Source organism: Trichechus manatus, unplaced genomic scaffold (genome assembly GCF_000243295.1).
Source record: "Trichechus manatus latirostris isolate Lorelei unplaced genomic scaffold, TriManLat1.0 scaffold00247, whole genome shotgun sequence".
Classification (NCBI taxonomy): Eukaryota; Metazoa; Chordata; class Mammalia; order Sirenia; family Trichechidae; genus Trichechus; species Trichechus manatus.
Window position 1 is genome coordinate 1,205,390 of NW_004444183.1, and position 16,420 is coordinate 1,221,809.

A 16,420-nucleotide genomic window follows, 5' to 3' on the forward strand; every position below is an offset into this window, starting at 1 on the left:
TGGTTTTGCAGCATGTTTGTAACAAAATTTAACTAATGTGGAGTTTTTTATAAAATAGAACCAAAAATAAAATTTGAAACATGCTTTTTAAACCATAAAACAAAGAAATGTCAAGAGACCATACATTTTCTTTGAACACACACACACATACCCACATCTTGTATATACACACACACATATGTGCACACACACAGACGCATAATTTTAGGCTGATTGTATCCAGGGTAAAAAAGTCTTCTCCCAAATCCTAAGCTTGATTCATTTAAAATTCATTAAAATGTCACTCTGACCTAATAGAAATCCATTTCCTTGGCTAGGCTGTTTTTTCTTGTGTTTAGGTTGTATTTACAGTCAAAAATCATAACCCACTTGTGCACAGTTGAGTTTTAGAATGGCACATTTTTGCTGTCTGCCTTGAACATTAATTCTTGGCAAGTCAGTGTGCATCACTGCTGAATCCGGCTATCCAGCAGAGAAAGTGACAGGAAAATATTTCCAAGGCCATGGCAGCAATTAGGCCTGAATCAGACACCTGATAGCTTCTGTTACCAGAGATGCCAATTATAGACAGAGTCTTGTTTCAAAAAGCGGCAAAATAACAATGAGTGATGCAGACTGTTTTGAGAGAAAGCAGATTCTCCCCGTCTAGAAATAAATGAGATACAAATAAAAGGCTTTATCAAAGAGGTCGATTACTGTTACCACTAGTGGCTGTTTATTAAGCTAGACAGAGCCTGAATGCTTCCACGGCCTCACCTGACTCCTCTTACAGAGTTCAGTCCTGATAACTGGGAAGATAAGTATCATTAAGGAAAAGCCTATCATATGCTAGAGACTTCACATTTGCTCATTAATTCATGCATTCATTTGTTCAACAAATACTTTGAACACTTGTCATGCACCAGACATGTCCCAAATGCTAGCGATACAGAAGTAAACAAAAAACAAAGGTCTATCCTCACAGAGATTACATTCTATTAGGCAGAGGTAGATATTAACCAGGTAAACAAATAAATGCTATATTTACTATGTCAGAGGGGGTATTAGTTTGTTTAGTTTCATCTGTGGTGACAGAAAACCCTAAACAACAGGGATATTAGCAAGTTTAAAATCTGTAATCAGGCAGCTTGGAGCTGGTAAAGGCATTCCTTCAGCTAACATTCTGTCTTATCACTCTGCTCTACATGAATGTGCTTCATGGGCCAAGAAGGCTGCTACATCTCTGCCAACACATCTGCATTCAAGTCTGAGGACGGAAGAAAAGAGCCGAAACAGTGCATACCCTTCCCTACGAATTTACATTCCAGAAGTTGCAGACATCTCTTCTTATATCTCTTTACAGCGATCACATGTAGCTATAATGATATCTGGGAAATGCAGTCTTATTTCCAGCTGGCCAGTTGCCAACTAATATCCAGGGTTCTTCTATGAATGGGGGGAATGGAAACTGGAGACTTCTCTGAAGAGGTGTGGGTTTAACAGAGAACTGAGAGAACGAGCCATGATTATGTCTGAGAGAAGAACTTTCCAGCAGAGGAAGGAGAAAGTTCAAAGCCCTCAGGTGGGAACATGATTGCTGTATGCCTCCATCTATTTTCATAATGCTTTATAGCAGTCCCCTCTAGTAAAGCCACAGTTCTGGGTTGTATTCCTCATGATCTGAATATTCAGAACCAGAGGCCACCAACCCAAGTTCCCAGCTGGAGAAGGGCATGTGGGTTAGAAATTCCCTTCAGATAGTTAAATTAGAGCATCATTAATGGTGTTCATGGAACACGATGTGGAAACAGATGCAATAAAAATTACACACTGTTGGAGTGAAAGGCTGAGAGTATCTAGGTGCACTCAATTCTCTCCCTTAATAAAACCATCGATAGCAAAGATAATTAATTCAGTGGTTAGTAGTAGCAGTTGGATTATAGGATCCTTGAAACCAAAGTAAGAAGCTGAAAACAGAATTCCATGGCATATCATTCCATAATTCTGTATCACGGCAGAAATCGTTATATGTGCTCATGTACAAACTTCTTTCCCCATTTGTGAAGATGACATAAACATATAGAATTATCTATTCAATTTTTAAATAAACAAGTTTATTATTTGGTAATGTAATCTTAATCTAAACTCTTATGTTTATAGCTATGTTTTACAGAAGCATTAAATCAAAGTTGCCACAGTGAAGTGTAAGGTGTCACAAAAGGTGATATATTAATTTTCAGCTATCCACAGAGTTGTAGCTGGGGAACTCAAACACCATTATATCTCCTTTCATATTTTAGAAGACAATCTACAAAAAAATCCTCTCAACTACACTCTATATTTTTAAGAAAAATGGCTCTATAACATATCTATGATGACATTCTTTGAATTTTATTCATCTTTTATTCTTGATTCCTAAAGTTTTCATGTTTGCCAACTCAAGGAAATGAAGACTCTCATAATCTTAGGGATTTTTCTTTAAATCATTTAAAGGTTTGTTTTGTTTATAAATAAACAACCTTTATTCTCTCCCCCCACCAAAATAACACATTAGCCTGGTATATTTCAAATTGTAAGCTTTGTGCTTTTCCCTCCCTGGGAAGACTGTTTTTAACACTTGGACTTAAGCCTCCTGCTTAAGTCAGTTCCCACGAGGGGTGAAAAGAAAACAGGTGCAGCTCACAGCTCTTACTTCTTTCCTCCAGGTGGGTTATGAATGTGTCCATAGTCTGCTAGAGAGAAAGCAGTTACCAAGGCAATTAAGATGTGCTCATGTGGAGGCATGCAGAGGACTTGGGCATGCATTCCTAATTACCTGGGATAACACATCAGTGCCCAAAGAGGTTGGTCTCTTCCATTACTGGCTACCAGGTAGCTACCAAAGTCATCTTTGGCCATTTCCACTCCAGCTTTCCTTTGGTCACTCAGTTTCTCTCTCTTTCTCACACACACACAATCACATGTCACACATAGACTTATAGATATCTATTACATATAGGGCTATTCCATATCATGTGAGTGTCTTGAAATGGAAGGCTTAGAGCCTCTAATACCCCTAGAGCACAGACTGTTCAAGTTAACGATATACCCTCAGCTGAAGAAAGAATTTAGTCAGGAGAATAAGTCAGAGACTGCAAGTAGCTCCCCCCAGTATCCACTTTCCTTCTGTTCCTCAGTAACATATACCTAACTTCATTTAAATGGTGAGGTGCCCAACTAAATATTGCATTTCATAGACTTCCTAGTATCCAGAAGTGGGCAATGAAACATAAGTAGAAGTTGCTGAATGGGATTTACAGAAAACTCCTTTATGAGAGTGTAAACAGTCGACATGTGCTTTTTGCTTTTCTCTGATTCCTCTTTGTTGTTGCCCAAAACATGGATATGATGGGTGGAACTATGGCACCCATCTTAGAACCAAGCAAACTGCAGAAACCTGAGCCACTGAACCAATGCCAATAACAAGTTACCTCTGGATTTCTTATTACACATAAAAATAAATGTGCTTAAGTCACTGTTACTAATAGACAAAGAGCTCATAACCGATACAGAGATAGGGCTCAAAGATATAAAAAAGAAAGAAGAAAATCAGAAGGGTTGGAGATCATGTTGCAGGTAGAAGAAAGACACTTGATAAGAGGACTATTTCTTTCTCAGAGATAGGAACAAAGGAAGAGAAGGATGATGAATAAATAGAAATTTTATGAAAGCACATCTTGGAGCTGATAATTAATGTTTCTGTGCTTACTAATTAGACACTATGTGTTAAATCAGTGAGGTGTTGGAGGCTCAATAAGAATGGAGAAGATGTAGAGAGTGAGCAAGATGGCAGCATAGCTGGTTGCACAATCATGTTCCCTTGCAGCAATGTCAGAAGTAGAAAATTAAGAAGTAGTGTAACCAAAGATCTCAGAACCTCAAACAGCAACTGAAGAATTGGAGAAGTAAAGGGAAAGCTGAATCAAGAGAAAGGTATACTACACACATGAAGGGGAAGCAGTGTTTGACAGAACGTACACACCCAACTTGGCAGCCTGATTCAACGTGGCCATCTTGGGTTGGAGACAAAAGGCACTTCCAAGTAGAGAGCACATGGAGGAAAAATAGGGAAAAACAGATCTACAATAGTAGTCGGAAACTTTAATATACCACTTTCAATGATGGATAGAACAACTAGAAAGAAAATCAGTAAAGAAACAGAAGACTTGCATAACATTATTAATCAATTGGACCTAACAGACATATATAGAACATACCACCCAGTAGCAGCACAATATACATTCTTCTCCAATGCATATGGGTCATTCTTCTTAATAGACCATATTTTAGGACACAAAACAAATCTCAACAAATTGAAGAATACTGAAATCATACAAAGTATCTTCTCTGACCATAATGAAATTAAGCTAGAAATCAGTAACAAAAAGAATAAGGGAAAAAATAATAAATACAAGGAAATTAAATAACCAATGGGTCATAGAAGAAATCAAGAGAGAAATAAAAAAAAAAATACTTAGAATCAAATGAAAATAACACAACATGCCAAAACCTGTGGGAGCATTATTCAAAATAGCCAGAAGAACTGGATAGTGCTTGTCTACCAGACAGTTCCTGATCAAAAGGAGGAAAAGAGTGAAAAAGAACTTCAAACTCATATGGAAACCAGAAGTACTGGATCCAGTGAGAGTGGAGGAACCCTCAAATCTAATGTCCAGAAATAATCTTTAAACCTTGAACCAAAACTATTCCATGAAGCCATTACTAAACTAAATAATAGTTTAGCCCACTTTAGAAAGAATGTTTGCCTTGAGCATAGTGCTCTTATAAAAATTTATCTATATGAGTTTAAACTGGCAACAGTTACTCTAAAGCAGAAATAAGAAGTTTAAGTGTCAGAGAGCCTAAATTAATGGTGATGAAACAATATGGGTAGAGATAGTGAGAATGGTGACACAGTGTGAAATATGTAGCCAGTGTTATTGAACTGTTCATGTAGGAACTGGAAATAGATGTATAATTGGGAGTGTATATTGCTGCCAAAGTAATTAAAATATTTTTTAAAAAATCACCTTATGGATCACACTCACACACACACCCAAAAAATAAAAAATAAAAAACAATGGAGAAGATGTAGAAACACTGCCAAGAGGAAGAGTGAATAAGAAAGAGTTGTTGGGGCAGACATAGTTGAAGGTAGACAGCAAGTGTTTGTATGATGTACATTCATATGGCTCTGGGATGTGCTCTGGCAGGATGGAGGCAGAGTGTATTGATATCAAGCCAGTAGGATAAGACTGGATTCACACTGGCTCACATTTGAATCCCAGTTTCTCCACATGTGTAAGGCTCACTTTCTTCATTTGTTAAATGGGGAAAATCATGAGCATATACATCATACAGCAACGTAGAATGAGAAAGCTTTGGTTCAAATCCCAGCTCATCTACTTACTAGCTGGTGCCCCTAGGAAAGTTACTCAACATTTTTAAGGCTCAGTTTCTGTATCTGTAAAATGATGGATAATAATAATTGCTCCTTTATAGGGCTGTCATAAAGAATAAATTAATATGTATAATGAACTTAGAAATGGCATATAGTAAATGCCACCTAAGGGTTAGCTCTTAATGTTATTACCCACCATGCTAGATATACAGTGCTTAGTACAGTATGGAAGATAATAAATGTTTAACAAACAATAACCATATAAAAGCTAAGTGCTGAAGGGGAAACAGGCTTTATAAGGCCAAACATGAGCACCCTCATGCGGTCTGCTAGTTCACTATCATTTACTGAGTCATTCTTATGTAAACTCCTGGCTTGTAGCCATTATTATTCATTACCACTATAAAACCTCTGTCTTCTCTCTGTGGGGCACGGAGATCTGCTTTGGTTCTGCATCTGCCCAGGACTCACCTCATCTATGAGTCTCCCTAATAAACTCTTTTGTTGCCACCCTGGAGTTGCCTGCCTCTTTCTTTGGTCTCTTGGCACCCTCCAATTTTGGAGGCAAATTTCAAGTTACTGGTCCATGCACAAACAATTGCTGAGCTAGCCAGGAGACCAAGGAAATGGTGAGTGGGAGTCAGGTCTCTGCGGGGGAAATCTTGGGTTGACCAGTGACCTCCACTTGGGGAGGTCTGACCCTCATGCTTTTCTGCAGGGGAAATTCCAAGTTGGCCAACCACCTCCATGTGGGGAGGTCTGCCCTATGCTTGATGCTTGTGGACTGCTGCATGAGTATGGGGACACCCCCAAAACTCCAAGTGGCATGGCCCAGGTGTGGCCAGACATGTGCCTTCATAAATGTAGAAAATAAGCTAGGAGAGCAGTAGCAGCCATGGAATGGCTGCTGCTCTGGGCTGCTCAGCTGGCCACTGAAGCCTACCTAGCTGCTGAAGCGCATAAAAGAGCTCTTCAGAAAGAGTTACAGTTAGAAAAAGATGTGCGGCAGTAGTGTGTGGGCACAACTGAGGTATTGAGCAGCTGCGTCCGCAAGCAGGATGAGCAACTAGAAATGCTCGCCTGCAGGTTTGCAAAGATGGGAGATTCAAAGGCTAGGGGAACAATCCCCTAGCCACTGCTCAAAGCTCTCCAACAATGGCATCAGAGCTTGTTGGAGGGGATAAGCAGGTATCTGGTGCTGAGAACACCCTGTAACACCTGTGCACAAAGCAAGAGTTAAAACAGCAGGAAAAGAAAAGAGTAAAAAGCCCTTCAAGATAGCTTGTGTTGAGCAGCCTTGAAGAGACCGTAGAGTCCCTCTCTGCAATCCTCTGATAACTGCTCCCACCAAGATAACTGAGCAGCAACATTGTCACAGCTGCAATAGTAAGGGGAAAACTAAAATAGGAAGGATTCCCTCCAGGTTACCAGGCAACTGGCTGAACCCATGCTTGCACTTGCTATGATGGAGGCGTGGCTCCACAAATGACTGAGGGCTCTGCTAACTTTGCCCAGATCTTCTGAGTTTCAGAAATAATTAAGACTGAGGATTAAACCTAGGTCCCACTGTCACCAGAGAGGACCAAAGGCCTTATGTTACAATTAAAGTTCAATGAGGGAATGAAAAGAATTGTATGTCTTGGGTTTTTAGAGACCGTTGCACAGGTGACTGTGATCTCTACAACACCTGGCACCAAAATGAGGAAACGTTTTGGGTCTGAGGTCACCATCGTTGAGACAATTGCACAAGCCTGACTATGGATAAGTCCTTTCGGAGGCCCCAAAGACCCCTATTATATGTACTGATGATGTTGATGTATTAATGTATACTTATGTAAGCTTTTGCCTCCAAGTCCTGTTGGGAATTGCTGCAGTTAGGGTCATTTTAGCGGGGCACATGAAAACTGTGACATGGGCTATAGCTAATAGCCTGGCCACTCAGTCTGACCACTGATAACCCTCAGACTGACATACAAAGCAGCCCCTATGAGGATGAGACATCTGGATTAAAAAAATAAACAGCTCTGTTCCTGATAAGCTTTTGTTACTCATGTGGATGGTCACCAGAAAGGCCCCTATGCTGAGAGGGGAAAACAACCAATGAGTAGATCACTCTTGCCAACTGACTGCAGAGGCTGAAGCATTCTCTGCTGCAGAGCGAAGAGATGTGCAACCAACCACATCCTGGATTTAAGAGAGGATGGCTCGTGGAGATTTATATACCATCCTAGACTGGCCCTAAACACATGAACTGCCACTGTCATCAGAAAACACTGGGCAGCATAGAAAAGCTGACCTGCCTATGAGACCCTGGCCAAGGCAAAAACCTACCCAGGGACAGATTCCCTAGCCAACAGGCCAGGGTGTTCTTGGCAGGTAAATCACATTGGGGCCTCTTATCCTATACAGATGCTTTCATTGGATCTTGAATTAACTTTTCACACTCTATATCATCCCCAAGCCATAGGGGCAATTGAGCACTTCAATGAACAAGCTTAAACAGCTGATGGGAGAGTACAAGATAACCCCAGCCTGAACTGTATATCTCAGGCAAGCAGTCTCGAGTCTCAATGTAGCAGTTCCCTGCAAAGGCACTTCTCATTTGCACAGTATGTTTGATCAAACTGTCTATTCTATAAAATGTGTTTCTTTTGTATACAACTGTTCCTGACAAAAGATTTGGGTTCCCACAGAGGACACTGCCTCAAGACTAGGGCAGGCAGCCTGGATGGCTATACCTGAGCAACAATCACCTCAAGTCCCATGGAAGATGGAGGCAGAGAGGGGGGTACTGTTATTGTTCTGTCTTTTTCTTCCCAGATTATCTTACAATGATGGACAGGCCCCTCATCCATGGGCTCCAACGATATAGGCTTTAGCCAGAGCTACCAATCAGACCAACTGCTGGCTCTGTCAACATTTGAACCAAGATGACTAGTCATCTTCCCACATTGTTCCAGGTGATTTGTCAACAAGGAGGACACCTGGTAGACCAACTGAATGTGTTACCTGGTGTACTGAGGAGATCATGTGGTAAATGAATATGGTCGACTCCACTACTCAGGGAAAACATCTTTTGAAGTATGAAAGCTGCCTGTGGGGAGTACTCCACCTTTAGAAGGAAATTTCTCTCTGTGTGTTAAAATGTAAATGGCATAGGACTGGACAGTTTGACTCTGAGAACAGTACTTTTAAGACTGAGTTTGACATTACTCTGGACATGGAGAACTTGCAGTATAAGACCTGGTGGTCCAATGTCCATTGACTGACTACGAGTTTGAATTAGCCTGTTCTGACAATGGTAATACCTTGTTCAATTGTGCTCAGAAAGGGATCTTTTGTATTACTAGTACTGAAACGTGTACTGTTCATATAATGTGCCATGTTGGGAGAAATATAATGTTTTTACATAAATGAATCAGGACATGTTATACATACATAAGATTGGACAAATGCAGCCCTTTTATCTATTCGGTTAGCTTGGATTAAGCCAAATTTCAGGTAGGTGGTTGGGATCTCTCCTCCAAGCAGGCCTGATCAATCTGCTGGGAATAGTCCTACTAGTAACTCTTATTAAATGCTGCCTCAAATGATGCACAGATACAACATCTACCAGGTTTATGTACAAAACCATGGATATGCAGCTCAACATCCAAAATGGGTGATGAGAATCCCAGCACTTGGTACTGCTTTTCTTCTTTTTTTGGCACCATTATGAGAGTCTGGGGTTGGATTGTTGGGGGAATTGTCTGCCTCTATGGCTCCCATCCAGGCTGCCTAAGTAAAGGCTTTGGGCTCAGAACATTCTCTGATAAGGAGGCTGGGAATTGAGTTGCCTTCTCCCTCCTTGTTCCTTCTCCTTTGCAGAGAAGACTTTCCTCTGTTCTGGGCACACAATAACTTTGTCTCTTGCACATACGTGGGTACTACATGGTACTTGGCCAACCCCATAACTATATCTGTTCCTGAAAGGGAGGACTAGGGTCTCCTGTGCTATGGCACAAGAGGGTGGACATGTCAGATTGTAAAGCCAGCCTCAAGGGGTGGGCTGAAGGGGAAACAGGCCTTGTGAGGCCAAATATGAGTGTCCTTATGTATCCCGCAGTTCACACCGTTTGCTGAGCCATTCTTATATAATCCCCTGGCTGGTAGCCACTATTGTCCACCACCACTATAAAATCTCTGCCCTCCCACTGCGGGGTGTGGAGATTTGCTTTGGTCCTGCAGCCGTCCTGGGTTGCCTCATATGTAAGTCTCTCTAATAAACTCCTTTGCCACAACCCTGGAGTTGCCCATCTTTCTCTGGTCTCTTGGCACCCTCCAATTTTGGAAGCAAGTTTCACATTACTGGCCCATGCCTGGACAGTACTAAGACACATTAGGGAAGGGATACATTTCATAGGCTATAGAATCAAAGAGAAGGAAAATCTGGGGTGAATGCAAGGGAAGGAGGTTTTGTCATCACTGAGAAATGATTTGGGATTACAGGTTAAGGGCACACTCTTCAAATTTCATAAGATGTAACTTTTCCTTAGCCAGAGACCAAAAGGAGAAGACCAAAAGAGAAGGAGGTAATTCTCCCATAGTTTATAGAGTCTAGAAGGAGGACATTCAGTGGCATTCTAACCACCCCTCCTTTAAGGGAAAAAAATCACAAAAAGGCCAAAGTTAACAAACAATGGGGGTTATAAAAGGTCTAGGGCAACTGGATTGACAGACAGGAAGGTAGGTGCTGACTAGCAGCCCAACTGTGGGCTGGGGCCAGCCCTGGAAAAACTAGCAAGGAGAAGATGGATTAGGCAAGAGGAAGTTCTCCAGGAAGAATAAAATAACTTGTGTGGATGTGCATATTTTGGCAATGGAGAGGAAGGAGGAAAAGATGAAGAAAAGTTACTGAGGGGATTTCTCTAGAGATCTTACAAATTTGGAAAGAGGCACGCAGGCTAGAATGGGGGATAGAAGGATTCAATGACTTTTCAAGTTTGAGACAGGAGCCAGAAAGGCACAGGGGTAGGAAGAAGAGAGGCACAGGGATGAAATCAAGATGTCTGAGTAGGGTGAAGAGGAATGCCACCTCCCCCTATGAGGTCTGGCCTCTAAAATTCAGTATACCAGATTTTGTTTGTCTTACTGTTCATACTAGAGGCAGGATTGTGGATAGCTTCTGTTGGCTAAAGCCAGAAAGAACTTGATGAGGTCCTAAGCTAGAGTTAGGAAAAACCCTTTAGGTAAGCCTCATTAAGACAAATCAAGTGTTTGCTTATTTTATTGAAATAATAAGATATGGGCATGATAATTGAACTTGAAATTGGTTAACTCCACTTATGAGCACAAGCAACATTTTAAACATATATTAGAATACCAACTCTAACACTGAAAGCCTCGTTTAACTACTTAGAAGTATTACATAAGATACGTTAAGAAGTTATAACAAGAGGACCCAGAACTAGAGAAGAAAATACAACTTTGTAAATTAGTGATTAAAGTGTGGAAATATTACACAAAGATTCTTAGTGGGTAAAACTTGAACATTTCAGGACCATATATATTCTCTTTGGTATGGTTCCACTAGGTTTTCCCAGGTCAAGGCCTCCAGGACTGCTTATCATTGCCCTCAAATTGTATCTCTGAAGTAATACAGTGAAACTTGTGAGAGCCAGAACTCGACAGGATTGCCTTGTTCTTCTGTATCTCACAAGTTTTCCACCTTTGACAGGGTGCAGTCTTACCACTTTTCTATTGCTCTCCATTAGTGGAAAATATTTGAATTTTCCTTCTCTGACAGGTTTCTGCCTTACATAGTTTCCAGATTTCGCAGGTTTCACTGTATATGGGTGCACAAAGCATAAAGGGATTCAGGGACTGATAAGAAACAATATGTCTGCTCTCCGGGAGAAAATACCAAGGACTAGGAAGGCCAGAGGAGTCTCAAGGAGGAAGGAAGAGCTGTCCTGTCATTGTGGATGGAAAACACTGTGCAGTCAGTGTTGGGAAGCTGTTCCCTTCAAGGTGAGCAAGTGAGGAAAGACCTGAAGGCTGGAAGGAGAAACTGTTTAGAGAAGTATGGGAAGAGCACCTAAGAGAATCTAACCTGAAGATCTCCCAGCTTCAGTACATTGGTTCTCAGGTGTGATTTCTTAAATTCTTCTCTGGGAATGGACTGAGGCCGAAAGAAGAAGGGAGTGCTCTTCTCATACGGACCTTGGAGCTTCAGCAAAATGAGGTCACTCCAGGGCCACACAGGAATTAACCAATGGAAAGAAAAGATCTAGTGTGCAATGCCCATCCCATCCTTTTACCTATTCCCTGCTATGCTCTTGCTCACAGACCATGCTCCTCTCAGTCACTGGCCAAGCTGCACTCTAGGAGATCTAGTCCACTGCCTTATTCACTTTGGGAAATCTGTATGAGTCCCTATCCTTGTAACTAGGTGTTCCCTCCAACTGTAAGCTCCCCGAGGACAAGAACAAAGCATCATTTAAGACGAGTTCTCAATTAGAATGATCTTACCACCCCCACCCCAGTGACATGTGGCAATGTCCATAGACATCTTTGGTCATCACAATTCAGAAAAATCTACTTTTAATCACCATCCATTTCCTAATTAATCCATTTTTTTTTCTCTAAAATTATGGTAACATAGTCTGTGTGTTATAGGAAATCACAAACTTGACAAGTTATTCAGGAAACTTTAATCAAGTTCAATGTTTGAGCAAATAATCCATTTTTTTTGCTGAAAGTGGTTCAATGGTTCATATTTAGTAACAACTCGTTCTCCACAATTAGTAAAAATTATCACTACCAAAACTCAGAAGTGACCAGATACAGGAACTATTAGCTAGATGATTCTTCTTCCTATGTGCTTGGTCCTGCTGGCTCTTCCAGCCACTTACATCAACCTTGTGAAAGGCAAGTAGCTAAACTCAAGCATAACATCCCAGCAATCAGGAACAGGGCTGTAAAATTTTATGTAAGCATTCATAAAGGTTAGAGGAGTGTGAAATATTATTTTTCCTTTGACGCTTATTAAAGATGAACAGAGTACATACCAATAAGTGCTTCCAGGAGTTTCACCTGACAAGTGATTAACCCTAAGTAGCAAGTGGCAGTGAGTTTGACCCTCCCAGAGCGGCCCAAATCTGAGCTGATGGAAAATCAACTCCCTAAACAGGTCGTCTAGATTCACAGCATTAAATGTTTATTTTCGTCATAGAATAAAAATATTTAAACCTAATATATATGAAGAGCCCTGATGATGCAGTGGTTAGAGCACTCGGCTGCTAACCAAAAGGTCAGCGGTTTGTACCCAACAGTTGCTCCACAGGAGAAAGATGTAGCAGTCTGCTTCCGTGAAGATTTGCAGCCTTGGAAACCCTATGGGACAGTTCTACTCTGTCCTATAGGGCCACTATGAGTCAGAATCGACTCTATGATCGTGAGTTTGGTTTAATTTGCTTTTTTAAAAAAAATATATGACATTTATCACGGCTTTGCTTGATAATTCTAATCTTAAAACCATTGAATACGTGAAAATGAAAAAAGATTTATGAACCTAAAATGGTAAATTATATCAAAAATAACAAATTAAACAACAAATTAAAAGGAAATAAATTACATCAAAAATAACAGATTAAACGACAAATTAAAAGGAAATTAGAAACTTTAAAAATAGTTTAGGCAACTCTGAGGGGAAAAAAAAGATATACTGGGACATGAAAATGCTCACAGAAATTGATAACAAAATCATTAAGTTTCTAAAAGTAAACGGTAAAAAGGAAGAAATCTAACGGATTAATGAGCACAGAAAAAAATCTTTAGTCTTTCATTATTTACCAAGTCCAAATGAAAAACAACAATGACAAATATGTTATCCTCTTAGATGAATAGAGATATTTTTAAAAGTGTAGCCGTTGGTGCATTAAAACAGGCACTCTGATTCACTGTGGATGAGGGAGGAAATAGTACAAACTTTGATAAAATATTTGTACGTAACAAGAACTTTCTCTTGTTTTTTCTTCATCTTGATTCTGCAGTCATATTTCCAATCCTTACCAGTGTTATTACAATAAGGATATAATGATGTCCTGGGAAGGAGAAGAAAGCAAAATTTTGTGGGAAAAATCCTGGAGTCTGTAAGGGAACTGCTTTGTCTTTTACTTACTAGTATTGGTATTGTAAGCACACCTTTCAATTCTCAGGGCCTTCATCTCCTGTTCTATGAAATGAGCTAACTGGACCATCCTGTGTCTACAGCATTTCCAGCTATAGCACCATGTAATGCAGATGATTTTAGAATGAAAATCTAAAGGAAAAGGAAACTGCAGCATACCTATTTTTAATATGCTGAGGAGAACCAAGACACTTGAAGCTGCCATTGACCATTATGGCGAGTCTTGTGCAGAGAGCCTCACATTCCTCCATGCTGAAGAGAAGGAAAAGAAACATATAAAACAAGCCATGTCCAAGAGAGATACAGCTTGAATCAAACTTTACAAATGAAAAGTAGACAAAAACACCACTATTTTCAAATTATTTAATTTGCTATATAGAAACTTCAGGAAAATCAAATACATGCTTTTAGAATTGATAAGGTTTTAGTTAGGTGGCCAATTACACAATTAACAAAAAAGTTATTAGCATTTCCTTATAACAGAAAGAAGAGTTATAAAATATATGAGAGAAACTTTAAGCAATAATACAAAAATGCAAAATAGAGAATAACTTTGAGCAAAAACGTGAAAGGCTTATGAAAAGAAACAAAAAAGCTTTATTGATGGGCACAAATGAAATTCTGATGTATCAAAGTCCTGAAAGGAAAGAATGGATATTTGAAAAAATTGGAAAATTTATTAAATTATAATATGAAAATTATATAAGATAATATTAGTATAAGTGTAAGTATAAAATAGAAATAAATTAAATATGAAGATAATGTATATTCTAATACAAAATATAATTTTATACATATTTATAATTTATTATTACATGATTGTAATTAAAGAAAAATTATAACGTAAATTACAGTATGGACATAGTACAATGTCAATCAAAATTTGTTTCCCAGCCCTCATGGGAAAATTGATAATGATTATAAAATATAGCTTTATATAGATAGATTACTTAAGAAGAATAATGAGAAAAGCCTTGCTCCAGTAAACATGAATATTTTATACAGCTAGAATAACTAAAATGAAGTGATCCTCTAAAGAATTACAAAGCAGATCAATGGAGCAAAATAAGACAGCCCAGAATCAGAAAGTAATATCTTACATGTGATCTGAGGATGGAAACAGGCTTTCTAAGCATTACAGCAATGGAAGAAATTATGAAAGAAATGTTTGATATACTTAACATAAAGCTATAAGACTTCTAATAAGTGTGTCAAAATACAGCAAACTAACATTTAAAAAGTCAGTTGCAACAAATATTTTGGGCAGGGGTCGATACACTTAATAGAAAAAAATTCATACGTTAGTTAAATAATAATAATAACAATCCAATAGAAAAAAAAAAAAAAAGCAAATAACATGTGGAGACTATTCAAAGTCTGCCAATGGCTAATAAAACCCAAACCAAACCCATTGCGATCCAGTCCATTTCGACTCATAGTGAGCCTACAAAGCTGAAAAGCTGTACTGCCCCATTGTCCCATAGGGTTTCCAAGGCTGTAAATCTTTTACAGACGCAGACTGCCACTTCTTTGTGTCACAGAGCAGCTGGCGAGTTCGAACCACTGACTTTTCAGTTAGCAGCAGAGCACTTAACCACTGCTTCATCAGGGCTTGTCAGCAAATCACAAACTTAATCAGAAATAAATTGATTTTAAAACTACTTTCTAGCCAGAAAAGCATTAGCGACATGTGCTTTTGTATGCTGCAGAGAAAAAAGGTTTTATTTCCATTTACAGTGCAAAAAAAAAAACACAATGAATTCTAAGATCAAACAATACCCAAACTCTAAGCTCAAAATACCTAACGATATTTTTCCAGTTATTCTAAATGGGTTATCTCATATACTGCTGGTAAGAGCAAAAATGGCATAACTTTCTGAAAATCAACTTGGCAATAATTCCTCTTTTAGGAATTTGCCCTAAGAGAACACACAAAAAAGATGAATGTGTCAAGCCGCATATAACAGCTTATTTATAATATTAAAAATCGGGAAACGTAATTTTCCACGGTAGCATAAGAATCAAATAAATGAGAGTCCATGTGTAAGTCAGCCACTAAAATGAGGTTTCTTAACATCAATTAATTGCATGGTGAAAAGGTAATGATGCAGCAATGGTAAACTAACAACACATGTAAGAAACCAGGTTTAAATATGAAAACAAAATTAAAGAAAAAAAAACAAACAAGCAGCGGTATCAACAGCCACTCATTGCAGGGGAGAGAGATTTCACAGATGTAGCCTACGGTGGTGGCAGAGGGGTGGAGGAGGGGAGAACATAAGCACATAAAATGAACAAACAAAAAAAAGTCCATAGATACTGATTTAGCAGAAAAATTCCTCAAAGCAGCTATCATAAATATGCTCAAAGAACCAAAGGAATCACATTTAAAGAATTAAAGAAAATGATAACTACAATGAACTAACAAATAGTGATTCTGCAGAAGGAGATGGAAAGTATATAAAAAGAAACGAATAGAAATTTTGTACCTGAAAAGTACAATAAATGAAATGAAAAATTCACTAGAGGGGCTCAACAAAAGATCTGAAATAGCAGAAGAAAGAATCAAAGTACTTGAAGGGTACATCAATAGAGATTATCCAATATGAGAAGACAAAAAAATAAGATAGAATAAACATGAACCAAAAGCTTATAGATCTGTTAGACTCCAGCAAAAGTTCCAACATACATGTAATGGAAGTCACAGAAGGATAGAAGAGGTAGAAAGGGCCAAAAAAAAATATGTGAGGAAATAATGGCCAAAATTTTCCACAACTACTAAAAACCATGAATCTACACATCCAAGAAGGTCAATGAAACCCAGGTAGGAT

The 16,420-nt window shown here is 39.0% G+C and overlaps 1 protein-coding gene across 1 annotated transcript in view; it reads right to left on the minus strand.

Annotated features, from left to right (window-relative positions):
• ABCA13 (ATP binding cassette subfamily A member 13) overlaps positions 1-16,420 on the minus strand; it is a 527,556-nt gene that overhangs the window by 19,155 nt on the left and 491,981 nt on the right. The window contains 1 exon segment of the mRNA XM_023724448.1: positions 13,749-13,841. Coding sequence (XP_023580216.1) covers positions 13,749-13,841 — 93 coding nt within the window.